This window comes from Orbicella faveolata, unplaced genomic scaffold (genome assembly GCF_042242905.1).
Source record: "Orbicella faveolata isolate gen_17 unplaced genomic scaffold, um_ofav_v1 contig_35, whole genome shotgun sequence".
NCBI lineage: Eukaryota > Metazoa > Cnidaria > Anthozoa > Scleractinia > Merulinidae > Orbicella > Orbicella faveolata.
In genome coordinates, this window is record NW_028301564.1 from 16,523,252 (window position 1) to 16,551,022 (window position 27,771).

The 27,771-nt window shown below is 39.9% G+C and overlaps 1 protein-coding gene and 2 pseudogenes across 5 annotated transcripts; 1 reads left to right on the forward strand and 2 right to left on the reverse strand.

Annotated features, from left to right (window-relative positions):
- Positions 1 to 889: 889 nt before the first annotated feature.
- LOC110051217 (uncharacterized) lies at positions 890 to 6,115 on the reverse strand (annotated as a pseudogene). Its single transcript, XR_016201794.1, has 5 exons — positions 5,249 to 6,115; positions 4,668 to 4,887; positions 3,698 to 3,896; positions 2,943 to 3,157; positions 890 to 2,629 (listed from the first exon to the last, which is right to left on the reverse strand). The product of XR_016201794.1 is annotated as an uncharacterized LOC110051217 (transcript).
- Positions 6,116 to 11,508: 5,393 nt separating this feature from the next.
- Positions 11,509 to 20,794, forward strand: LOC110058442 (uncharacterized; annotated as a pseudogene). Its single transcript, XR_016202189.1, has 9 exons — positions 11,509 to 11,959; positions 12,281 to 12,682; positions 15,653 to 15,912; positions 16,266 to 16,430; positions 17,648 to 17,908; positions 18,131 to 18,373; positions 18,787 to 18,982; positions 19,308 to 19,535; positions 20,281 to 20,794. The product of XR_016202189.1 is annotated as an uncharacterized LOC110058442 (transcript).
- On the reverse strand, positions 20,787 to 27,524 carry LOC110053581 (uncharacterized). Of its 3 annotated transcripts, none has more exons than XM_089273477.1 (6): positions 26,933 to 27,523; positions 26,402 to 26,649; positions 25,407 to 25,473; positions 23,100 to 24,264; positions 21,716 to 21,852; positions 20,787 to 20,898 (listed from the first exon to the last, which is right to left on the reverse strand). In XM_089273477.1, the coding sequence occupies exons 4-5, from the start codon at positions 24,055 to 24,057 to the stop codon at positions 21,749 to 21,751; spliced, it is 1,062 nt and encodes a 353-aa protein (XP_089129603.1). In that variant the 5' UTR covers positions 24,058 to 24,264; positions 25,407 to 25,473; positions 26,402 to 26,649; positions 26,933 to 27,523; the 3' UTR covers positions 20,787 to 20,898; positions 21,716 to 21,748. The 3 variants fall into 3 exon arrangements, with proteins under 3 accessions (XP_089129603.1, XP_089129604.1, XP_089129605.1); XM_089273479.1 differs by having other exon boundaries at positions 20,812 to 20,881; positions 26,933 to 27,524; XM_089273478.1 differs by lacking the exon at positions 26,402 to 26,649.
- Positions 27,525 to 27,771: the final 247 nt, after the last annotated feature.

Below are 27,771 nucleotides of genomic sequence, written 5' to 3' on the forward strand. Positions count from 1 at the left end.
TCGCCACTATTCGCACTATTCGTACTATTCGCTATTCGCTATTCGGGACTATTCGCTATTCGCTATTCGGGTTTTCCAGACACCCCTTGAGTTATGCAGTAGATCGCTAAAACCTGACCTTTAGTCACAGGGGAAAAGCCGCGGCGCGCAAGAATTGGAATTCGGTGTTATTTTTCTGGAAACGGCTTCTCGACTGTTAATTTGTAAACAGACCACGAGAGGTTTGGCGTAAGTGTTTCCTCTTTCCTCAGTAAGGCAAAGTTTAAGTCTGCAGACGAGCCCATCAGGCCGGAGCTTATCCCGGTTTCTGTGGCATAAAGCGACCAGGAGTATTTCTACTTCCCCCTGGATGGGATGCTAGTCCATTGCAGGGTTACCCCATAGCATTAAGTTCACCGTACCCATTTATACACCTGGGTGGAGAGAGGCGATGTGAGAGTGAAGTGTCTTGCCCAAGAACGTACACAGCACAATGTCCCCGGCCAGGGCTCGAAGACGGACCGCTCGATCCGGAGACGCGCGCACTACTTCTCTCAGTACGGATATTTGTCATGATTTTCGTTTCACGTTTAATTCGGCGGAGAGGTTCCTCGCCGTTTCAGAGTTACGTCACTTAGATTAACCACAAAAGATTCTTTAACACAAAAGCTTGAACAGAAATTATTCAGTCGCGGATATTAGCAGTAAATATACTAGACGTAAATTGCCTTTTATTCTCTAACTCTCAGGTTAGACCAAAATGAAAAATACGCTGAAATTAAGGTCAATAACTCTCAAAAGCGCGGGAATTTTTCGTTTTGCACCGAAGAACAAAACTTACACCCTTGATAGATATAAATGTTCAAATACACAGAAATATATTTTTAGTCAGAGAGTACACGTTTCTCAGTTAAGAGCACAAGTGACTTTTATTTGTTTCATTTCTTGAATTAATTGTTGTTTAATTCTCACTTAGACATTTTGCAATAGCATTATTGAACTACTTTCCTACAGTCTCACACTTTTCTGCGAAATTTAACCAAGCTTTTTTATGCTGAAAACATGTTTTTTTCTACCAGGAGCCCTGTTTCTACAAATCAATAGCAATAAATAAATAATAACGCCTTCCAAACTAAAATGTGGCATTCCAATTTGGAAAAATTCCGAAGAGTACTGGTATTTGATGCTGAAAAAGTTTGTGTTTCCGAAAGGTTTTTGCTAATTGGAAGGTGAAAAAGAAGTGTTCAGTTGAGTCCGCCAGGGACACTACATCCAATTTTACCAAAATGTACAATTTAACGGAAAAAGATGGTGTATGTAAAAACGATCGTGCACCCATCGCGCTTTCCTACTTTGAGAGATTCAGATTTTCTGATTCCCCGGCCCACAACTTATCAGAACATATCAGTCCTCTATCTATAATTCAAAAAGGATTCAAAAATTCTGATCCCCCCAGTCCACAACCCATCAGAGCAAAACAGTCATCTATTTATAATTCTAAATGCATTCAGAATTTCTGATCCCCATCACCTCACAGGACAAAAACGGGTATCTGTTCATGGTTCTAAAAGTATTGAGAATTTCTGATCCCCCTCCCCCACCAAATCTGTTAACATGATAGCAAGAGCTTTCTATTTATAATTCTACAACAATTCAGAATTTCTGAACCCACATGACTTTAAGGGATTCAAAAATTCGGATCCCCCAGTGCATAACTTATCAGAACAAAACGGTCATCTACCTATAATTCTTAAAAGGGATTCAGAATTTCTGATCCCCCCACCCCAACCCCTTATCAGGTGCAAGGACAGAAATAGCAGATAACTTAAAAGATCGTCAACGTCTTATGACTTATAATTGGAATAGGATTTATAATCTCTTCCATCCATCACTTAACAGATCAAAAATAGTTATCTGTTATGATGTCTAAAAGAAATCAAAATTCCCCACCCCGCAGGAAAAAAATGCTTGATCTCCCCATCCCTTGAGTGAACATAATCAGTCCAACCAGTGGTGGCTAGTTACAAATAATTCCAGTGCAGCTGTACAGTCAATTGGAGGCCAGACGTCTCAAACCAAAGTCTGTTATTCTCCTGGGGCTAAACATGGCCGTTGTGAAACAAAGGTATATTCGCCATAACTCAAGCAAGAAAAGTATTACAGTGTGAGGCCTCGATGACTCATTTTTCAAAATAAATCCTATTTGTAAAGATCAATACATCTGACCACCAAAAAACTTAAATAAAATGGTCATCACACGACTGAAGCTTTCTTCAAGTATATTTGATTTGGCTTTCCTTTTCACACCATATCTCAACATAATTATTTACACGAAGCTTTCTGAAAGCAGAAAGTTTAAATCTAATTGTTTTCACAGAAGTCAACCCGGATTCTCAAGTGGCTAAGGCCGTCTGAACATGTTTTTCACTGATTACTGATTCTTTGGGTGCCCTTGAAAAACTGCTCATAGATAAAGAATACTGGGCAGAGCATAAAACCAAACTGCGAAGCCACAGTTACTGGGAAACGTCATTGACTTGCAACTGCTCTTTGTTATCCTCTAGGAGATGCCACTGAGCATTTTCATCTGTCCACTGGTCAATGTAACCTGATGGCCTTTTCATGCTTAATCCAGCCAAAAATCCATTTCCTGAAATTGAGATAATGAGCAACAATGATTTTACTACCTTTTAAGTTAAATATCAAGTAATGCAAGAATTCATGGTTGTTGTTGGGTTCCATAACACATGCTTGCGACCAATACTTTGCCTCCTTTCAAAATAGTACAATTTCAAGGACATTCTTGTGACTTACAGTACCGCTCAAAAGTAAGTTACCACCTTCTTGCAAGACAAGATTCTGTATTTGCCTGTGCTTTATGCCAAATCGAAGAATTGGCAGTCAGTAAACAGTTTTCGGGGTGTATAGTAGTTACCACACAATGAAACAAAAACCTTCTTTACCATTTCCACTGCCAATGTCAAAGATGAGATCCCCTTCCTCAGAAAATGGTGCAAGAAGTTGGTCATACACTTCCTTTGGCTGTTTGTCGGCTTCTTTATTCTGCACTAAAATCACGTTGGTTGTGCACTTGGACACATGTCTGTCCACCATTTTTCTCGCCACTGCCCTGAGTGCCCCGCAACAAATGAGCTGACAACCTCAGTCATGACAAGGTCTGAAATACAAATTTATGCATCAATACAATGTAAACTCATTTTTTAATATACAGTCGAACATAGATTATATGGACTTGTGGGGACTCGGCTGAATAGTCCAGATAATTGAGAATCAAGATAATTGAACATATGAAAATAAATGAGCCAAAAATAAAACTGAATGACTCAGATAATGGAATGTGAAATTTTGTTTAGCAACAATGAAAATGAAGCTATTTTTTTGTTACTGCAATAAATGTCACATTTGGAAATCAACTATCAGTCTCAAAAACAAAAATAGTTGCTGGTGAGTATCTTTCAGTGAACCAGTTACAGCATGGCACTTGGCAACTTTAACCCTTTAACCTCTACGGAGTCTCCCTTTGATGAGTGAAAGCGTCTGGCATAAGCCAGAGTAAAATCTGTTAAGTCACTGTTAGGAGAGAAAGGGTGAAGGGAGATAGTTTTATAACCCTTTAACTCCTAAGGGGTCTCCCTTTGACGAGTAAAAGTGAGTTTAAGGTGAGTCTTTTTCAACAATTGCATCATAATTCACTCACCTTTTGCTCTTGACTCTCTTTTCATGTTTGTATCCACTATGAAGCCTTGCCAAGTCTTGGCAGCTCCAGATGTTGTCAGAGCTTCTGCTACAAGGTCTCTGACAGGACATATTATGATGACATTGAATATGGTCATCAGCCGCTTAACATTTATGCTTATGACCATGCCGACAATGTCCCCAACTTCTTGAACTACATCCTAGCCAAAAGAAAGTGAGATATTATTAATGATGACACAAAGCATTAAGGAACAATGAATATGAAGGCTTAGAAGAGATACATGCACACTGCACATACACTCTTCACTGAGCAAAGGTATATGTCTGACACTGGTTGGGAGAACAACAGAACAAATACAGCAGTACACTAAAAGAAACAATGTTCCTACAGTAGCTCCAAAAACCAGCAGAGGTGGAGGTTACCAGGATCTAATGAAAACTAAGGCTTAGTATACGTGTACACTGACTACATTGTGGTTTGCCTTCTAATCATACTTTTATTAGCATTGTACCACATTCATACATGTAGACGAGTTGGCTGCTGCCATCCCACATACCTTAATGCCTATAGCATTATCTGTGTTAAGCAATAAATACCCCCCCCCCCCCAAAAAAAAAGAGAAACAACAACAACAACAAAATTAGCAACAGTAAGTTGCTACACACAATTTGATCACATGAGCCAGTATCACATATCTTTCCATCCTGACCATTCATAGTGCATGTTAGTGCTGTACGATAAGCAAGACTTCAGATTTTTTGGCAAGTATTACTATTATTATTATCATTATTAATATTATTAATAACATTATCATCATCATCATCATCATTACAGCCACGTACTTGCCAGAAAATCTGAAGTCTTGCTGATTATTATTGTTATTACTATCATTACTATTATTACAGGTAAGTTATATGTATTGATACTGTAACAGTAATTGAATTTTAACAGTTATGCTTTATCCACTGACCTCTGAATTGTATCCAGCATGCCCAATTGACAAGAATGCTCCATTGTCAAGGCAGGAAGATGATGCCTCCATATTGGCATACCTTGAAAAGACAACATGGCCTTTGGTAACACCATCAGATCCAGTGATGACTGTGCCATCGACTTGCCCTTCTCTTGTATGTTCTGTTTTGAAGGTGTTTCAGAAACATCTTGAAGTCATGTAACTTTTCAAAGTCACCCTATAAAAACAATAGAATTTCAAGTCTTCGATTGTATACTGCAAACAAGTATTAGGCTGACAAAACTAAGGATATTTTAGGGTACTTTGCTGGCTTTATTCAGAACTTCTGCATCCATCAAGTTGCAGTTGAGTACAAAATAAAATTTAATAAATCTGCCCAGTCTCAGCCAATCAGAATAGAGTAATTTTTTCAGGGCAATAATTAACAATTATTCACTGAAGCGGAGGTGGATAGTGGAGGATATTTTCCTGAGTGGAGAAGCAGCGAGGTTACCATCCTCCACTTCATGAGACACTGAGGTGAATAACTAAAACTATTATTTTGTTTTAAATGTAAAATGATGCAACATGAGCTTTACCCTAAACCGTAGAAGCCTCTCTGAACCAACACTGTGACCAAATTTTGTTCTGGCCTCTTCCCAGCTCTTCAATTGAAAAAATTCGCAATTACCCCCTGCACTTGCGAAAGTGCTCTGACTTTGTTGGCCTCCTGCTTGAGCTCTTTCAGACTGATTTCCTTCCTTTTTATCTGAAAGATAAGGCACCACATTACAGAAACTTCAGTTGCTTAAACTTTCAATTCTAGATGACTAAAATGAATAAAATGTTTTATTTAAAATATCAGCGTACTACAGAATGTGGTATTTGCCTTAACACTGTGCAAGGGCTGCTGCTACCTCCATGGGAAAATTTTCGCGCAAACGCCCTTAACCAGCCATTCTCGCATTCTATGAGTAGGATTTGTTCCGTGTTCCACTTGGATAGATACAGTAGACCTAACCAGCGATTATCAGTCTATGATTCGGATTTCTTCCGTATTCCCCTTGGACATCATATACAGTGGACCTAACCAGCCATTGTAATTCATTAAGTCGGATTTGTTCTGTATTCCATATGGACATATTCAGTGCATTCAGCCTCACATACATAGGACTTAAGCCGCCACTCTCATCCTATGAGTCGGATTTCTTCCGTATTCCACTTGGACAGATACAGTGGACCTAACCAGCCATTCTAATTCATTAAGTCGGATTTGTTCTGTATTTCACATGGACATATACAGTGGACCTAGCCAGCTATTATCATTCTATGAGTCGCATTTGTTCTGTCTTCCACATGGACACATACATTGGACCTAACCAGCCATTCTAACTCATTAGTCGGATTTGTTCTGTATTCCACGTGAACATATACGTTGGACTTAAACAGCCATTCTAATTCATTAAGTCGGAGTTGTTCTGTATTCCACATGGACATATACAGTGGACCTAGCCAGCTATTATCATTCTATGAGTCGCATTTGTTCTGTCTTCCACTTGGACACATACATTGGACCTAACCAGCCATTCTAACTCATTAGTCGGATTTGTTCTGTATTCCACATGAACACATACATTAGACCTAAAGAGCCATTCTAATTCATTAGTCGGATTTGTTCTGTATTCCACTTGAACATATACGTTGGACTTAAACAGCCATTCTATTTCATTAAGTCGGATTTGGTCTGTATTCCACATGGACAAATACAGTGGACCTAACCAGCCATTCTAATTTATTGAGTCGGATTTGTTCTTTATTCCACGTGGACACAAACGTCGGACTTAACCAGCCATTTTCATTCATCGAGTCGGATTTGTCCTGTATTCCACCTGGAAACATACATTGGACCCAACCAGCCATTTTCATTCATCGAGTCGATTTTCTTCCGTATTCCACATGGACATATACATTGGACCCAACCAGTCATTTTCATTCATTGAGTCAGATTTGTTCTGTATTCCACTTGGACACATAAATTGGACACAACCAGCCATTTTCATTCACTGAGTCGATTTTCTTCCGTATTCCACATGGACATATATATTGAACCCAACCAGCCATTTTCATTCCTTGAGTCGGATTTGTTCTATATTCCACTTGGACACATACATTGGACCTATGGCCATTGCTATAGGTCCACCTGGATTTAACGGTCTTGGACGTGCGGTGACCCTGTTTACTTTTGATGGATCATTTTCTCCACCGATTTTCTGCGTTTAGTGACAAAATGATGAAAATCTATCGACTAGAAGTTTGAATTTTTTGCAAAATGCGCCATCAAATTCCGTTCTTTTTAACTCTTCGTTCATCCGTGAGACGGTTTTAAATGCCTCTTGGAGGGTTAAATTTGTTAAAACGTTGGTAACATTTGGAATTATTTACGCAACAGACCGTTTGCCTCCATTGACTTTAAACCCCTGTAGACCATGCTGAATCACGTGTGGCAATTTTTGAAAATCAGGGTAGCTTTCCACACGTTTTATCTCTGAGACGAAGTCGGTGACCCCCAATTTCTTTTCTTTTTTGCATTTCTGACACAAGCAACTCACTATCTGACTGCATTAAAAATTTAAGAAAAAATTTATCCATGGGAAAATTTTCGCGCAAACGTCCTTAACCAGCCATTCTCGCATTCTATGAGTAGGATTTCTTCCGTGTTCCACTTGGACAGATACAGTAGACCTAACCAGCGATTATCCGTCTATGATTTGGATTTCTTCCGTATTCCCCTAGGACGTATACAGTGGACCTAACCAGCCATTGTAATTCATTAAGTCGGATTTGTTCTGTATTCCATATGGACATATTCAGTTCACCCAACCTTACATACATAGGACTTAAGCCGCCATTCTCATTCTATGGGTCGGATTTCTTCCGTATTCCACTTGGACAGATACAGTAGACCTAACCAGCCATTCTAATTCATTAAGTCGGATTTGTTCTGTATTCCACATGGACATATACAGTTGACCTAACCAGCTATTATCATTCTATGAGTCGCATTTGTTCTGTATTCCACATGGACACATACATTGGACCTAACCAGCCATTCTCGTTCTTTCAGTCGGAAGGCAACCACGGACTTCAATAATGATGATCAATGGATGCCTGTAAGCCACTTTAGCAGAGCATTTTTTTTTTTTTATCTAAGGGATAAGAATCTCACGCGAGAGATGACTTTGATCGCATTTCTCTTCTCCAGATGAGATATCTTCTTTGAAGCCGCAGTAGTCTACGATAGTAGGATAAAGGCGGATAAATATGGTATCCGTGATCAAACAACAAATCTTGCAGAAGATTTCAATTAAACAGCAGCGCCCGACATCGCACTAAACCAACTTCTAACACGGGATGTTTCATGATTTGCCGTTTGATTTTATCCGAAGCAATGTTAGTTATTACAGGTTGCGTGAGAATTTTGCGGGAGTTTTAATTGGTGGATTGGCGATTAGTTTTTAGTTTTGCGGGAACAAATTTTTGCAGTTCGAGATAATTGAAATTTCTGCTGGACACAAACTTTTGCGATCTATGCACAGAGCATTGGGAAAAAACTAATGTTTTCAACTTTATTTTTTAATTTTTTTTTAATTTGTTCAACTTTATTTATTAATTTTTTTTTAATTTTTTCAACTTTACTACTTGTTTAGTTACAACACACACAACATTTTGTCTCATTTGCATATGGTAATTTTAAGACATGTAAAGTACGTGCATGTACGTGCACTATTTTTTCCGTTCAATTTTTAAATGTTTGATTTCTGTGAAAAGTCAATTTGGAGAAAAAATCTGGTTCTTGTTATTGATAAATTTGCGCCTCTTGTACTACGTACGAATGTGATAATGTCACAACCACTTCCAAATTTAGCTCTATTATGTGTCAAGTGGCCGCTAACGGGACGTTAACACCAAAAGAAAATATCACAATCGCAGCTTCCCGGCGAAAACAACAACAACAACAACAACAACAACAAAAACAACCCTCTGGCACCCAGGGTAAGCATATGGAGGAGTTGTGTTACAACGGTTTGACTTTTGTATGGGAACGCAACAGTTTCGCTTGAAAAGTTATTTATTCTTATAATTTGAGAATTAAATCTACTTACCCGTTGCTGTGTTGTTTGTTGTTTGCCAGCTTCTCAGGCCGATCTAACGCGATTTCGATGAGTTATCGTTCTGGGGTTTTTTGTGTGAGTTCGATTTCATGGGTTCCATTGCCAAACTCAATCAAACGCAATCCGTGTATTGAGTTCGATTTACTTCGATTGAGTACGATAGGGTTCGATTGACTATACCGGGCTTAGTATCGATTATTAAGGTTACTGTAGACCTTCAAGGGCCTATTTTGCCCAAAATCATATTTTTTTACACCAGATTCAAGACTTTTACTTTATCTGAATTTCCCCCCAAAAAATTATTTCACAAACTTAAGGCTGGTTTCCATATGATCGCAGACGATCGCGGATCGCGGATCGCGGATCGCGGATCGCGGATCGCGGATCGCGGATCGCGGATCGCGGATCGCGGATCGCGGATCGCGGATCGCAGATCGCGGATCGCGGATCGCGGATCGCGGATCGCGGATCGCGGATCGCGGATCGCGGATCGCAGATCGCAAAAAGTTCTGCGATCGTCTGCGATCATATGGAAGCGCACTTCTGCGATCGTCTGCGATCAATTGCGATCGTGTGATCATATGGAAACCAAAGTTCTGGGATCTGCGATCGAAACGTATCCCATAATATTTTGAATTCTGACCCATGATTCAACGCTTCTTTGCAACAAAGCAACAGCTTATTTGTTGTAAACATGGCTGGCGTTGAACAAGGTAACGTTAGTAACGAGAAATTTATGGAGGAAGTTGCGCGATATCATTGGGTTTACCACCGTAACAGTAAAGATTTCAAAAACAAAAACGAAAAGGCTAACTGCTGGGAAAATATCGGGGAGAAATTTAATTTATCGGCGGCTGAGGCGGAGGTCAAATTCCGTAACATAAGAACTGCGTATGGTCGTTATCTGAAGCGATTGAAAACGCTACCTTCTGGATCGGGGCGAGATGCAGTGCCAAGAGAATTTCAAAATAGGTCGACTAAAAGAAGAAATAAATTTGTTTGCAGCAAAATTTCCTCCTCGACGCCCGCCATATTGTTTGCTGCGATTTCCCGCCAGCCGAACACGGGTGTAATTTTGACAGTTCCGCTGTCCGAAATGTATGCAACAGTCGGCTCTGCGATCGCTTGCGATCGTCTGCAATCGTCTGCGTTCTGCGATTTGCGATCCGCGATCGTCTGCGATCGTCTGCGATCATATGGAAACCAGCCTTTAAAACGCGAACGAGTTATCCACAAAAACGTAAATTCTTAAAACGAGTCAATGAACCGCAAACTGTGACAAGCCAATTAAAATGTGTCAAAATTTCAGTTGAGCAGTAACAATTTTCGCAGCAACTGATCTCATCCGCGGAGTTGTATTTCGCTTCATTTGTTAACGTCTTGCAATTTCTCGCAGAAAAATCTTCGCTTTTGTTAATTGTTTTCGTCTCTTAAGTGATAGACTAGGCGCTTCACATTCCCACATTTAAACGCAAGCGCAAATCGCAAGCGAATGTTTCGTTGATGCCCTGCTCTAGCTTCTTCCACAGGCAGCCCAAGCTCTCTCTATGAACCACACGAGCAACACAATATGGCATCGAATTATAAGGGTTTATATGGGATTTTCTACAAGATATCCATGGAGGTAGTTAAAAGTGAAAATTCTCAATAAAAATGGCTTACCTTATTGCAGACGTGTGTTGTTTGCTCCTGGTGTGGTTATTTTACCGATTGAACTTGATTTAAGCGACTTTTTTTGAACTCCGATTTTCCCTCTATAAAGAGAGGACAAGGCGAAACACCTCAGTCGGAACAGCCTGCCGAACGAAGTCAAAAATCCCAGGCTAAAATGTGCCCACGGTCACAAATCCACCGTAGAATTCAAGGGCAAAGGTTAATCTTTCATTTCAATCCTCTAGCCACACAATTGCAGCCCTGCGAGCGACGCCAGGCGGCTCTTCGTGTCTCCAGTGAAACGATAGAACTATGGAAGAGCTCCGTGTCGTTTGATCCGCGACCCAACGACCGTTGAAATCGGCTTGGTAACCTCGTCATGTTGGCAAACCAAGACTCGCGGGAGTACTAGACCGCAATTTGTCAAATTTGTCAAACGTAAGATCAACGGCGAAAGCTCCGTAGAAACTGAGGAGATCATTTTTGAAGTGGAAGTCATGGTAAGTTTTCACGTTTACGCACCTTTGAGTTACTTGGTCCTCGCCTCACCAATTTAACTCTATCTCCCCATAATTCGTTAAGAATTCTCCCGAGCAAAACAGAGTTCAATTTGCTTACGGCAATTTCTTTCTCTTCGTATGTTCTAGACAAAATTTAGCTGGCTTCCATTACAGTTTCCTCACAATATTCGTAACTCCACAATACCCTAAGAGAAGCAAATTTAGTTTATCAGCTCGGGAATATTTTATACAAACAAATCAAAGGTGCATAAACGAGAAAACTTACCACGACTTCAACTTCATTTTTGCGTTTTTAGGCTTGCGCGTGCCTATCAAAACAAAAATAGCAAAATATATTGTTATTTTCGGATTCTACAGTTTATTAGCTTTACATTGATGTATAGTTTGCCGTGGTGTTCTTTAAAGCAGCGCGTAAAGAAAGCATTTTCCGGAAGGCACCCTTGAAGGTCTACAGTAACCTTAACACAAGTTTATTAAGAGCGGAGCTTCTTATTGGACTCTGCGGCGTTTTAAATTGCGGTTTTTTTTTCTGCGGGAACTTATTTTTGCGGATCGAGAAAATTTCCTCAAAATCAGTAAATATGAAAACCTTGAAAAATTTTCATGCTACACGGTATAAATAAGATACTTCACACACGTTTCTGGTGGTTGCTGTTTCCATGACACTTCCGGCTGTCAAAATACACAGGCAACCATTGTTCTGGTACGTTTCGTCAGTATTACTTCGCATCACGTTGAGCCAGTCACACATCTGAGCTAGCGAACATTAGACAGTCGTCCAATTGCGCGTATAATCATGGAGGAGGCTACGAATGGTCCATGGTATTTTAAGCAAAATGAAGATGGTGTTTTCGTGAAGTTAAACGAAGAAAGGATAAAAAACAAAAATTTGAACTTGATGGAACAAGTCCAGGAGGTCAGAGAAAGCCCAAATAACAGAGGGCGGGATAATAATCATGTTGTGGTAAGTTTCGTTTGTAATCAACAAATGCTACTTTACGAAAGGCTATGTGCGCGCTCGTCGTAACGTAAACTGGCGTATTAAAGTGCTCAAGACGAGGGATTCAACTGTGTCCCGCTAGAGGCTCGCATACAAGCTCTCTGTCTTTCGAAGAGGGAACCAGATTGTTTGCTGAATTGCACTTTTGATTTACCTGCAGAATGAACATTACATGTGTTCCGCGTCGGTATTAAGTTCAAAGTTCTACTGGAGAGCAATGTTGTGTTCTTAAAAGAAGCTTTCAGTGTTTAATTAGCTTTATTAACCGATCCATTAACCCGACAGATAACATTCAAGGACATGATATCGGCGAGCAGAAAGTGCCAGATGAAATTCGCCCTCGAAAATTTTCAAGTTGACAGGAACGATTTCTCGCGACAATTTGTCGGCCTTCAATCCAGTGGAAAAGCTTTTGTAAAAAAGTACAGACAGATCGCTGCATCGTCCGCTACCGCAACCACACCGTAAACGAATGCAACTACTGTTCAAGCGTTAGTCACCGTCGCCGATGATCAAGGGGCCGCGCTGACGGATCGCCGCTCCAAAAACCGCCCGTGAAGAAAGCGAAGAAGGGAAACAAAAAACGGAAAACTACGACTCCGACACCAGAAGGTGCTGAGCTTCCCTCGCCAACGAAATTATACAAGCCCAATACCCTGGACGAGGCAATTGGTGCGCATTATTTAGGTATGTTGCCATTCTATCAGGACGTAACATGTCGATTATTTCGATAGTCGATAAAAATCGATCATTGTCGATCGTTGTCGATACTAATCAATCGATAAATATCGGAAATCGGTAAAAGTCGATCACACAATTTATTGTGATTATCGACTTTGTTCGATTATGATTGATTTTGATCGATTTTGATCGATTTTGATCGATTTCAATCGACAAGTATCGGAAATATAAAAAACGATGTATGGCGTAGACATACGTAGGTTGCGGACTGGTACAACAGTCACAGGTGCAAGGAGAAGCAAGGGGTATACAAACCCGGCGAATTTAGCCAACCTGGCGGAGAGGGAGTAGAGTCGTAGCAGCTTGTATTTTTCAAATGTTCAACTAAGTAAAAACACTGATGAATAAAATGTTAATTTACTTTACTTTACTTCTTAATTACTTTATTGGCCTCGATTTTTCCCGCATCTAGTCTAAATTTTGACCCGTTCTGTCCCCCCGAAGAAGCACGACTTCGAATTCCCAGGATCTCTTATCTCCCCGCCTAGAGAGACCCTGGGAACTAGTTTGGTTCAAGTTATGTAAAAGATCGCGATTTAGTTCAGCTGAAACTGTTAATCGATCATTTCTCGAGGTAATTTAAACATTTTATTCTGTAATGAATAACAGACCACTTGGCTGTTCAGGTTTTCATTTCAGTTTATTGCCACACACATTTACTTAAGAGCTGTTTACACTCGGCATAAAAAAAGTCACTGGAGGTATTATTGGTTTGGTTACTTGAATTTCGCAGCTGATTGAAACATTTGTCTGCATTTTTGTCGATAAAATCGATAATCAGTTGAAAATCTTGTGATTATCGACTTTTATCGACAAACTTAACTTGTCGATTGACAATTATCGACAAACATCGAGTACTATCGACTTATCGACTACGTTTTCGATGATCGACTTTGATCGACATGTTACGTCCTGATTCTATACAACTTGAATGTTTTATAGCGACGAGCACGTTCGCCGGGCACTAAGGTCCCTAAATCCAAACCATATTGAAATGGGAATATTGCCAGCGAGAGCAGATAATTATGACTGTTTTGCACACGAGTGCCGCATGTTTGCAATGCTGCATGGTTGTAATCCCGAACGAAACAATGTTTCTGGCGGCAAAATTATCTTTGATGTATTTTGGCGCCACACATTTCTGAGCGGAAACGACATTTTGCCCTTGCTGGTAATGTTTCTGCAGCAGTGTTTACTGGTTTAGCTAGGGCTTATTTGCAAGTTTAGATATAACTATCGATTCACACTTTGATTTGTGAAAATTGTATGAAACAGGACTAAAAGAAAACACTTTTGTGACCGTAAATATATTGACAGATGGCCAATGGTAATTCGAGACCGACTTTTTCTTTGCGAGCCTGAGACTTGACCATCTCTAAGAGACTATAGAGTTTTAAAGTTTTTATCGGAGGATCTTTAGACTGTAAAAATTCGAACCGGAGACTTTCAGAGCTACCAATGCGAGCCAGTATGCATATAGCAACAGGAGCCATCAAATATCTCAACAGCTCGCTATTCGCTGGCCATGAGCGACATAATTTCCGGTCCTTGCGTTTAGTCGTGTCCCTTTGTTATCGATTGACGCCTGGCCACTTGCATGAAACTCTTTACGTCTGGAGGTTGTCAGTCTGCGTACAGGGAGCAGAGGAGTGTTATTTGTCCGTATTTCCAAATCATTTTAGTACAGTGTAACCCTGCGTTGTTTTGAGAGCCAGCGTAAATAGGCTGTACTTTAGGTGACACACCCATTATTGCAATGTAACCCAGCGTTTTATGAGAGCCAATGTAAATAGTCTGTACTTTAGGTAGCAACCCCATGAGTACAGTGTAACCCAGGGGTTTTTGAAAGCCAGCTTAAATAGGCTGTACTTTAGGTGACACACTCATGAGTGCAGTGTAACTCAGCGTTTTATGAGAGCCAATGTAAATAGGCTGTACTTTAGGTGACACACCCATGAGTGCAGTGTAACCCAGGTTTTTTGAAAGCCAGCGTAAATAGGCTGTACTTTAGGTGACACACCAATGAGTGCAGGGTAACCCAGCGTTTTATGAAAGCCAATGTAAATAGGCTGTACTTTAGGTGACTCATCCATGAGTGCAGTCTAACCCAGGGTTTTTGAAAGCCAGCGCAAATAGGCTGTACTTTAGGTGACACATCCACGAGTGCAGTGTAACCCAGGTTTTTTGAAAGCCAGCGTAAATAGGCTGTACTTTAGGTGACACACCCATGAGTGCAGTGTAACCCAGGTTTTTTGAAAGCCAGCGCAAATAGGATGTACTTTAGGTGACACACCCATGAGTGAAGTGTAACCAAGCGTTTTAGGCGTAAATAGCGTAAATAGGCTGTACTTTAGGTGACACACCCATGAGTGAAGTGTAACCAAGCGTTTTATGCGTAAATAGCGTAAATAGGCTGTACTTTAGGTGGCACACCCATGAGTACAGTGTAACCCAGCGTTTTTTTGGGAGCCAGCGTAAATAGGCTGTACTTTAGGTGACACACCCATGAGTACAGTGTAACCCAGTATTTTTTTTTTTTGAGAGCCAGTCAGCGTAAATAGGCTGTACCTCAGGTGACACCCATGAGTATAGTGTAACCTAGCGTTTTTAAGGGTCGAACGACCAGCTCGCTGACTACTTTTAGAGTGGATCTACCGCGAACGGTGTGTTAGTCTGTATGTTTGAAAAAAAGATCGCGCCATTTGTGAACATATTCGACCTATGTTTTCCTTTCGGCATCGACTTTTATTAGACATCGTGAAAAGAAGGTTGAGCCCTCATTACGTGTCTACGGTATTCCTCATTGCACGTGACTAAGCTTTGACAGGAAATTTATAGTCGGTCGCCCGACTCAAAGGAACAAAGTGTTGTTGAGCGAGGGTTAGGGAAGATGTTCTGTCCAATTGCCTTCAACAGGTCATTTTCATATCAAACTGAGCAGTTTGCGCGAATGTCCAGCAAAGTGGCCTGACCGACAGTTGAACGAAAGTAGAGTTGACAGCATCGCGAGAGATGTCGAAGTGGATCCATCGATAATCCTCAATGGACAGCCATAGTTGGCCATTGGAGAGATTACAAGGGAAGAGCTGGCAGGGGACAAGAACCTGATACGAGGGGCGAAACTGGAATTAATTGGTGGTCTTCATCTTCATCTTATAAGGGGTACGTTGCAAGTTGTTAGCTTTTATGGTCTGTTATTGCAACTCTTATGATAAGTAAAAATTTCACACCTGGAATTAAAATACATTCTGTAGGATGATAGATATTCAACATGAAAAAGAAGCCACTCTTCACGTAAACGTGCATAACGAAAAAAGTCGAAAACGCAAGGACATGAATAAAATGTCTTAATTTTCATTGAAAAATATTCAAGCGAAAGCGATCCATACGCAAGAATCAACATCATCGAAGAATGAAGAAAGTAACATATATGCTCAAAGAAAGACTGATGTGATCTGTTTAATTTTAAGAAACGTAAAGCGCATGGTTTCTTACAAACAGTGAAACAATCTTTATTTTTACACCTTAGGATGTCAATGCCCTGGAACCCACGTTGCAGGCAGCACTGCTACCTAAGACAACATGGGACCTTCTCGTAGAGGTCTCTAAAATGTTTGACGCAGGGACTTTGAAGGGTGCAAAGAAGGAAAAGCCTTCAAGAGCCAAGAGCAACCCTCAGCTTACGCAGAATCAGGTCAGTGTCTGCACAATTTAATATTATGACCCCATTAGACGGTCATGATTGAGTAATTTAGCCTTTGACAAGGAACATCTTAAAATTACTAATACTCGTGCTACTCTAAAATGCGGAACTGCTACACTGCATTATCTTTTGCAGTAGGAAAAATATATTTATGTTAAATGTATGTTTAATTTAAATTTGTTTGAATTGTGTTTGAATTCGCTAACCTCTCTTGATAGTTTGGTCGATTAACGGCGTCACCTCGAAAATTCACGGATTGTCGGTAATATTCGACAGCAAGGTTTCGCAGTCCTTTTGTAGTTAGGTCATGACCTTGTCCATGTAGTAGCGCACATGTTCCAGTGGAATGGCACCGACAAGGCCACTTGAGTGATAGTTAAGATACAAAACACCTGGCGACTGTCTTTTTTTTATGAAATTTCAAACTCAGTAACATTTGACTTTTCTGTTTTCTCCTGTACCTATTGTTATTTACTAGTAAATATCAGAAAGGTGCAGCATCTAACATTGGGAAAAATGGTGCCTGAGTAGTGCTATTTTAACCCTTTGAATACCAAACTTTCGCCAAAAAAAATACTGTTTTTAACCGTTTAGTCGGGTTTTTTAGCTGCCATGACGCTAAATAAGCCTAAGTTTTGCTAAGAAAGCTTTTTTTAACTACAAGGAGAAGTTTTTCGAGGATTAGGTACAAAATTGAGCAAAATTTCAATTCCGGGTATGCACATAAGCCAAAATTTGGACTTTTTTTTTGCCATTAACCGTTCTCAATTTTGTTTGTTGCCCCTTTCCTCTCTGTTTTTCTCGGCCCTTTTACACTGGCTACCTCTTGCGTTGTATGTTCTTTCTGGCTGCCCTAAAAAGTTGGATGTTAATTACGGACGAAGCCTAGAAATGGACCTTGATCAATCATAGGGGTAGTGGACCATTTTATCACCGTTTTTGCACCAAAACTGATAACGTTGTTTTTCGCGTATGGTCTTGGTAATGTCATTCCATCAGTAATAACATCCGATAATGGTTGGACAAAATCCCCTAATATTGATTATATGTAAGGATCAGGATTTAGGTGCTGCATAGTAGTGCTTCTTGTTTCATAATCATGTTGCTCAGCAGTTTGAAGTTGGCCGGTTTTCCATCCATGATACTTTTAAAGGTAATTGTATAGATTTTTTTTGTTCGAACTGTCCCTCTTGTTTTTGCATTCAAAGATTGGCATGCCACTCCAAGGCCTCGAGAAGGAAAGTAAAGAGGACTTGCTGCGAAAAGTTGTTCAACGACAGCTTTCACTTAAAGAGATGCTGCGAGCGGGAGACAACATAAAAAGGAAGAAAATGATCGCGAGTGCATTCCTCAAATACACCGGTGAAGAGAACTGGGAATCCCTTCAAAAAAGATTTCCTAATCACGCGACCGAGGAAAAACTTGCCCAGTTTAAAGGAGTCCCTCTAAAAAAAGGCAAGGATTCACCCGTAAGTGGAAGTCTTCTATGATTTGTATGTGTAGATGGAAGTGTTTTTTTTTTTTTTCATGAATTCACTTCCCACTGTTATTCAGATGGATGTCCCTCTATTAGTCTACTCAGCACAGAATTGAGATTCCCCGGTGTCAGTACCATATTGTGCGACTATTAAGTTCAAAGCCAAGCAAATACGATTTTTTTCACTTTGGTTTTCGTTTCTACGTCAAAACAGGTGTTGGAAGCATTCTTCAGGAGAGCATTAGCGTGGGAAAAGCGGGCGGGCGGTGAGGAGCAAGAGGAAGGACTATACGACATTTCACTTTCTGAGGAAAGAGATGGGGTGTACTTCTACAAAAGTGGGCACGAGATAGGAGTCATGTTAGAAGGCAACCCAACAAATTTTCCCTCTCAGAAAATAAGATCAATTGTCCCAGGACTGAAAGGGTTCGCTCTTGTGATAATTCACTTGGACAAGGTAAGTTAATAAATATCATATCGTTGTCCTTTCAGCTTCGGCTCTGAACCTGGCGAGAGCGGGGGAGTGCTGTATATTTAGTATTATCCGAATGAATGCGTTTCTTCTGGTAACCGTTCTTCGAATAGCGGTGGCGCTGGTAAACTTCAAGTATCGATCAATAGACCCTTTTGTCTCACAAGTTGGGATGTGCTGTTTCTTTATTTAATAAAAATACTTGAACATGAAATCATACTCGTTCATTTTAATATGAAATGTAGTTGACTTCTTCCTTTACTGAACTCAAACATTATCGGTTGAAGTTAGAGTAAATTTAGACGAAACAAAATTATTTAGAATACAAAATCATATATTTAGAACTTTAGTGTACTTGTGGCGTTGACGAAAATCCATGATATTTTTGTTGCAAACAGAATACTCAAGAAACGGAGTTGAAGAAGTTCCTGATGGCTGTCCATGCCAGTAATGTAGACGAACTCCAATACTACAACGTTGTAGTAATTTACAACGAAGAATGTCGAGAGTTTAATGTGCAGGAGGTTATGGAAGGGAAGTTACATTGTGTTCAAAGGGCGTTCTGGTTTGACGCAAGAGAAAAGAAAGCACAAGGTAATTTCAGTTTGTAAATAACAAATAAAATAGCTCTTTTACGTCTCTCTCGAAAACGGGAGCTTACCCTCCCCCCATAGAAAGAAAAAAATTGGAAATTAAAACTTCTACAATGTTCAAAATACGCTACTTCATAAATGTAAATATATTTGTTGCTTGACTGCCCCCTAATAAGAAAGCATTATTATCACTTGTAGCGATTTTTAGAGCCATCTGCTACTGATTCTTTCTTCCTTCCTTTTCGACAAAAGTGTCACAAGTGTTTCATGGATAGAGATTTAAAAATTATCTAACAGCTGACTCGGAGACATGAATTGTTTAACAGGGCACCTCCTCCAGAACAGCCTTACGCCACTCCTCATTGGCCATTGGGTCGCAGAGGGACAAAGGCAAGTAACTGGAAGATGCTACCAATTACAGAATACAAACGCATCAAACGTTTTTCCCTGCGAAGGCGTTGATACGGGAAGAATTCCTATGGAGCTGGTAGCCACAATAACAGAGAAGTTTAGCTTCGATGGCCAGTGGGTTTTGGACCTAACTAACACAGTCGGTAAGTCACACTGCGGTGGTGGTACACTTAAACGTCTAGGGTTTCGAATTATTTGATGTAGGGTCGATTTTCATCACTACGTATGCCGTTAAGTCTAAGCGTCTACAACAGCTTTTAACTGTTTATTTAGGTTATTTTTAGGTTAGTGTACAAGAAATTGTTTACTATTCCTTGGGAAGGAGATTTCAGGGAACACTTTGTGACCTTTTTTTCAGTTGGCATGTATTTATGCATACAAATGATGTTAAAATTTAAAAGAAAAGCAAGGGGAAATTCGTGATGTTTATCAGCATCAGCGTGCATTTAATTACTGGCCATCCTAGGGCCCGTTTCTTGAAAATCCTAGTAACTTAGCGGGCCCGTAGCGATATATTAACATCAAAATTTAAGGAAGAGTAGAACGGTTTCTAACCCATTGACAAATCCATCCCATTTCTTCAGCTGATAGTTTAACTTTAAAATTTTCAAAACTTTTGAAACCCATATCTTGAACTAAACAAAAACAGTTTAACGGGCCTGGTAATTACCGGGACTTTCGAGAGACGCGACCCTGTACGTAAGAAGGATGTTTGCTAAACAACTTCCATTCACGGAAAGTCATTTTCCAGTGATTAAATATACAGAATTAAAGAAAAGCAACTGAATGAACGTGAACTCTTCGAGATTTGCTGTCGCTTGCGGTTCTACTTAGTTGCTTTCTACAGCATTAGTGTCATCCTAAAATTATTATTATTATTATTTTTAGGTGGTGGAATTCGAGCAGGGATGGCAGCAAAAAGAAATTTTGTCTGCCTAGAAGAGGATGAAAGCAAATTAAGAGAAAGCGCTGCTACGATAACTGCGGCAGCGGCGGCGGAAGCAAAAGAGAAGGACAAGCGTGAGATCGAGGAAGATTACAGTGAAGAGGATATACCATAGTAATAAAATCGGCTAATATAATTAAGAATTTCAGTCTGTACACAGCCTCAGAACTTCAGGGTTTACAAATACTCCGTGTTTTATTTCCAGTCCGCAGTTCATGTTTTTATACTGACTGGTAGACTTACCACTCTTCGACATTACAAACTAAACATACGGCAACACTTTTTGAATCTTGACGGTTGAGACACTATTTCATTGCATCAATTTGTGGAATTGAAACCTCACCCTGTCGTTGGCATTATAAACTCAATCTAAAATAGAAAAATATGAGAGATTTGGATGCTAAAGTACTCAGAGAAGTTATCTGTAATAAAATTCAAAGAAAGGTACAAACCTCATTGCGGCTGCAACAATTCTTCTGGTTACCATCACCCAAATACACCTCACCCAAAACCCCACAAATAACACAGATTTGACTGTCAAGACTTCAGGCAGTTAACATCTCAAAACAATAAAATCCATTGTACAACAAATCAGAAACGTCGTCTAAAGATGGCAAAGGCTGAAAAAAAGGGCATATTTTTAAAAAAAATATAGGTCTAGAAAATCTTTTCTTTTTTCTAATTAGATCACATAAGTCTGGTTATGCCAATAAGCAAAACTTTTACCATGAAAAGCAGTACTGTATATAAAGAAAACGATCATGTGTTATGAATTTCATCTGTCACAACAATAATTTTTCCTGTAACTAATAACTGTATAATACTGTTATGTACATTTGTCTGGCAGAACCAATCAAAAATATGTTCCACTTAATACAGGGTTCGTAACCTTTTTCAGAAGCAAATTTCCAGGACTTTTCCAGGACTCAGATTGATTTTTCCAGGACTCTAAGATTCACATGAACCCTTTCACTCCCAAGATCTCAATTTTAATTCTCCTTGCTGTCTGCCATACATTTCATAATTTTAACTTGAGTTTAACAGGTTTCCAGCACTTTCCAGGACCAGTAATCCTTTTCCAGGACTTTCCAGTCCTGGAAAATGCCACAGTAAAATTCCAGGACTTTCCAGGTTTTCCAGGACCTGTACGAACCCTGTTAGTAATGCACTGTCAATAAACCAAAAAACTTCACTAGCAAATAAAGTTCTTTCAGAAAAACACACTTCATGGCTAGTTATCACCTCATATCAAACACAAGCTTCTGGAATAATTGTTTTAGCTGACATGCCACACAATCTGATTTGAGAGGCCAACCTAATGTAAAAATTACTTGAATGCAATTAAACCAAGGACGAAACCACAGTGCTGATACCTACTTTGCTTTTCATGAAAGAACAGCAAGCTTGCTCTCAATGTATGGCAACTGTGAGAGGGACTCCACACTTGAAGAACTCCCTGAGCTCCATCAAAATGTCTAGAGACACAAGGAGCTTATCACTGATATTAAACAGTCCTAGAAAAACAGTAAACAATATAACCATAAATATTAATGAAGCAAGCACATTACATCAACTTGGTGTGTGGCATTAAAAAAAAAAAACTAATGAAAATATGACCATGTGAAAAGCAAAAAAGAAAGCACCATAGTTATTGGGAACAAGGTGTTGAAAAAGCAGCAAATGTGACCTTCCACGGGAAAACAGGGATAAAGGTGATAACACGCTCACAACACGCTAACACAGCACGCTTAGTGTGTCCTAAGACACGCTTCATGCGCATATTTAAATCGTAGCACAATGAAGGACACACAACGATTTGTTTCGAAGATGTCAACACGCTAAACCTTTTGTTTTGATTAGCGTGCTAACCGTAACACGCTTAGTGTGTGAGTTAGCACACTAGAACACGCTAGAACATGCTAGAGCTAAAAGGAACATGGAAGAAAGTTTGCAATCTCACTCTCCAAAAAGTTGGAATTCTATTATTTCACTCTAAAAGCTTCTAAATTAGCGACAATAAATAGCGACAAAGAACGGGAGAAAAACTTGGCATCCGTGTTGGACAACGAACAAAAGATACTATTATTCTGAATAACCTCAAACGCAAGTAGAACATTTTTAAACAAACTGATCACCTTCCTTCCTTTGGAAACAAATACAGCCAAACAAAAAGTTGCTTTCTCTGATTCTCATCGGTGCCGAAGAACAACAAATTGTCGCATTACTGTACGCATAGGCTTTGGTTACACGTGTTGGGAAGTTTACTGATGCGACTAAAGTTTAGTTTTCCAATGTAAAGTGTAAGCCATAAAAAACTAAACCCTGTTGTCGTCATATTTGGAGATAGTTTACTTCGATTCGTTCGCTATGAACAATAATGTTACCACCGCTAGTGGGAAGATTTTGGTCACGTGCTACGCAACGTGTTGGGAACGTCTCAAGTTTCATTCGCGAACAAAATAGCTTTACAGACACGGATACCTTTGGAAAACATTACAAGAATAAAAAAGAGCAAGGCCATTGCAAATTCCAAATTGGAAACCCAAAAAAATGAAAACTGGAACTATATTTAAATTAATCTGGGGTGGGAGACACAAAAAAAGAAAACCTTCCATGAGTGGAGTGTGGATAATTTGTGTAACTACACAATGTTTCTATTATTAGTCTCATTTACTAAAAAAATAAACTCGCGGTAAAAATTGATCATATGGTATATTAAGTGAGCTTGTCATAAAACATTAAACCTACACTCATTACTAACCAAAATTGAAAGGGAATGCTTGATGCATCGCCTTGCACCCAGCCTCTAGACAGAACTTAACGAAAACCTCAACTGGCGAAAAGGCCACAGCAGTGGTCAGTATATAAGAAACAGGTCCTGCTTTCTGTCCCGGATGTGGTCGTGGGGTTGACAACTGGCTTCCGCAAAGACGACAGTAATCAACCTCTGGAGAGAATGAACTTGGCCAACCATTTTTAGTATTCTCAGGGTCTTTGGAGTGGCTGTTATTTAACGCAATCCTCTCCAAAATATTGGCAGGAATGTCATGGGGCAAAGAGTTGAACATATTAAGCTTGATGGTGGAATCTCTTGAGATACTGCTTTCTGATACATTGCATGCAGAAGATGTAGTTGCTGTTGCAGAAGATGCAGTTGCTGTTGCCATCGGATGGGAAGTGGAAGGGCATAGAAAATTGGAAATGGCAGAGAAATCCCCAGATGTTGCCTCAGCCTGAGCTGAAGATGTTGCTGGCATTAACATCGCCACACTGTAGAAACACAAAAGGGTATGACAATGTATGCATATTTTCTTTTGCTTTTCCTGCCTCATGACACTGCCATATCCTTTACAGTCACTTGACGAACAGTCAATTTTCCAATTTGCCACTGTAGGATGGACAAATCCAATTGGGTTTGAAGAAGTTGGTGGCCCATTAACACAGAAAACAGACTCTGATAACCGATACAAATGTGGAAATGGCACAGCATTCATAACCTCCAACAATCTGTCCTTGGTTCTTTGATCTGCTTTGTAATGCGAAATTACTTCGGGTGTCAAGGTATGGGTGGACAGAGGTTGAGCTGCTTCCTCCGCTTTCACAATATGAGGGCAGGTAAATAAACAGGAACTATTGCTGTTAACAAATGCAGCTCTGGCAAGCTTGCATTGCTCATTGTGGCACTGAGTTTGCTCACCGTCTACAATAAAAAAAACCATAGATTCCTGACAGTGCGGGATGAAAAAAATCGGCAAGTTACATGATTCAAAAATTCCGCACACTGTGGAACATCGATTTTTTGTTGTTTTGGATTTGGGTTGATAGGATCCCCCAATGTGAAATCCACAAGACTGACATTTTTCAGGCTTATATCTGTTAAAATACGCAGCACTACACTTCTGACAAGATCCCTGATCATGTTGACTCTGAAAGATAATAGCATAAAAAAGAAAACCTTTAATTAACAACTAAGTTCGTTTCTCATTTTCTCACATATATTTGTTCTATTCTACTATTCAGTTAATAGGCTGTTTGCACTATGAAGTCAAACACGCAAAGGTTGTCGGTAGTTGTCATAAATTTCGCGGGAAATAGCGTTTCCTGAATAGTGATTGGCAAAGCGAGCCTCGTGTGATTACGATTGTGTTACGCTGTTGTTGAAATTTTATCCGCACTTCGAAAGCCCCAAACAGTAATGACTGTGGGCATATCACCAGTGGTGACTAACAGTAAAGAAAGAGTCAAAAGATGAAAGTGATTTCGGTCGAATTTTGAATCGCCCATAAATCGCTAACATTTGAATGAAAATTCCTCATTTCCAGGTAGTGGTGTGGAAATAATGTTCTCTCCCCAGCCTTAAAATCGCATCATTGGGCGGGGACGTTAAGCCGTTGGCCTTGTCTCCTTCACCTTCTGTATCAACCTGAAGGGGACGTTTAAGAACCCATGACACTGTTTGATAAGAGCAGGGCATGTAGTTCCCAGTGCCATGGTCTGGTCTTAGTCTATAAGTAACTGTTTGTGTTGGGAGAGGTCATTAAATAGGGATAACCCCAAGACCCTCTTCAGGATGCCTCTAGGCATAACTGTAAAACAGACCTTGTACCTTGACCTTGTAAAGGGAAAGAACCACAAAGCTTGTGAAATTCAACTTTCAGGGAACAATTTTTTTAAGCATTTAAGGTTTGCTTTTGTACAGTGTGAAACAGAGGATACCGGTGACGGAAATGCGTCATCAGTTGTAAGGAGATGCATTATGCACAAGATCAGAACTAATTGTCACAACTTCCATTAATTGACACCTCAGGGAGGTCCTCTTCCATGAGAGATATTTTGTTCATAGTACGATGTCTACCCGCCAGCTTAACTACAACGACCGAAAGCCTTAGCGTTTTGATGTCATAATGCAAATGGCCTGTTGGCACTGTTATCACCAGCGGTATATTTATTAACATGTAATTCTTGTCAAAGATCAGTCAAAGTGGGCTCTTTCTCAGTTCCACTGCGCCCTCAGTCATGTTCCTAAAGATAAGAACTCTATAGTCAAGAACAAATAATGGTTACGTACAAACTTACAATCTTGACAACTTCAAAACTTCAAGATCATAGTTAAAGCAAGCACAGCACATATAAACCTAAAAAAGTATTGAAAAACAACAAAACAAACATTACCCTAGTGATGAAGCTACATCTAATAGATGTAGTTAGTGCAGGTCCACATCAAGACTTAAGTCTTGCCTATTTTGTAGCCTGCTTAAATAAACTATGCATGTATGCAATACTGCATGTGAAAACTGACAGAGAACTCTGCATTCAACTCTAATCAAAAAAGAAACCAGGATTACAACTCTACAAACACTTTTTTGAAGTTCCTGGTTGATAAAAAGATTCACCCTCTACGTGCTACGTGAAAGCTCTGCAAGCGTCATAGGCACTTTCACCATCAGATTGTGGGGTTCGAGTATTGTAAGCTTTAATACATCTTTCATAATCCATTAAGGTCATTCCCCAGTATTGCATTGCGCATCCCTACTGCGCATGATTCCATGCGTGATTAGCGTGCGCTCATTTTCTCGAAAACGAGTACGGTGATCTATTATTTTTCTCTGTTGTGTTGAATGAATGAGTTGCCAGTAATCGGATACCTGTGTTTGCGCGAAGAACACGGGTATCCGATTACTGGCAACTCATTTATTGAGTAATAAATTTCTCTGTGTAAATTAAATATGGGCCAATTCTCAGTGTTAAGCAAGAAACAATCGTCGGAAACGTGAATTTAGCAAGTAATCGTGACTATAATCACGGTGCTATTGTAAGGATTTGTATGGTACAAACAAGGTGCTGTTGCTCCTAAATGAACATGGAGAACCCTCATTTCTATTTCCAAATTTAAGTTCCTACAATATAAACAGTCAATAGGCAAAGTTTGACAAAAATCACAGTGCAGGTTCTATTTCAGTGGAATGACCTTAAGACCAGGGCATGGCGGCGGCGGCTTTCACGTATTTGCACTAAAATTCTACGAGTACAGACGAGTTTCACGCATTTAAGCTTATACCTCACCTCTTTTCCAATCAATAGGCAGTCTTACTGAAGTGCAGTAAGTTTCCCTTCGTGAAAACTGAATCTTCTCAAAAGTGACACACAGCAAGAGCCCACGTGACACCGCATAAGCAATCTTATTGGGTTGCGACCTTTGCAACCATTTATAGTTTGTGGACCAATCAGAGAAGACCTTTCGAGAGCTGCTACAGTACTGAAGACTTTCGGTGACTTGAATTAAATATCTTACCTCCAAGTTAGTTGGCTCTCTAGTAGGGTGCAGGAAAAAAAAAAAACGTGTGAATTTGGAGGCACATTGTGCGGGAGAATTAAACCTTCGATTGTGCGGGGAATTGTGCGGGATTACTGACGAACCAATGTTCTTGCCAAGTCCTAAAGAAAATCTGCGGTGATGGACAAAACACTGACCCCTAGTCCATGGACTACCCTTGCTAATGGACTACCCAAATGGACTACCTTAAAATGGACTACCCCTAAAAAATACTATTTCAGATGAGTGGTATGTTTAAGAAGCTACAATTACATACTTACACTGCACGGAGGATGCTTTTCTTTTCGTTCCGGATCGCCTTCAGTTGCCATTTTGAATAACTATGCTGAATTATTTAGAAAATAAAGATGTTGTTATTGTTGTTGTTGCTGTTGCTAAAGGGACAGTCTCTGGGATGTTGTGGCATAGTGGACTTAATAGCGGCTTTGTTGATGATTTGTCCAAGGACTGTACTGTTTCAAAACTGGTCTATACTCCAGTAACAAAGGAGGAGGACGCTTCGATAGATTACCATATACTGAGCCTCGCAAAACCACAAAGTCCAGGCCAGCCAAGAATACTAGTGCTTCCACTCCACTCTGAATTTTTGTAGCGTAGTCGTTGGAATTTCTTGCTGTCCCATAGCTTTATCTTCATTCCCATTTCTATTTCATTTTGATACACTCAGGAAAAAACCAGAAGACTAGCTGCTTCTGTGCCATAATTTTCGGCACAAAACAAACAAAACAAATCATGAGTAACATCCTGAAGATCATTTCGTCTGTTCGAGAAAGACTGAGCTACTGAATCACATGGGAGCAAGATTGAGTTGTCTACGCTTTTACTGTACAGCGGTTGTTTTATTAAGTATAGTCATTCAAAATGGCGGCTGACGGCGATGCAGAACGAAAAGAAAAGCATCCTCCGTGCACTGTAAGTGTATAATCGCAGCTTCTTAACATACCACTCATCTGAAATAGTATTTTTTAGGGGTAGTCCATTTTAGGGTAGTCCATTTGGGTAGTCCATTAGGGTAGTCCATGGACTAGGGGTCAGTGTTTTGTCCATCACCAAATTTAACAACTCCGATAAATTCAAGATGGCGGATGCACTTGAATCT

Coding starts and splice junctions, on each gene's coding strand:
- LOC110053581 (XM_089273478.1), bottom strand. CDS start 24,057: ATGGTTTTTTTTATTGTAGACGGTGAGCAAACTCAGTGCCACAATGAG. Junction 21,853..23,099: donor AGCATTCCCTTTCAATTTTG/GTTAGTAATGAG, acceptor CTGTTTTTCTAG/GACTGTTTAATATCAGTGAT.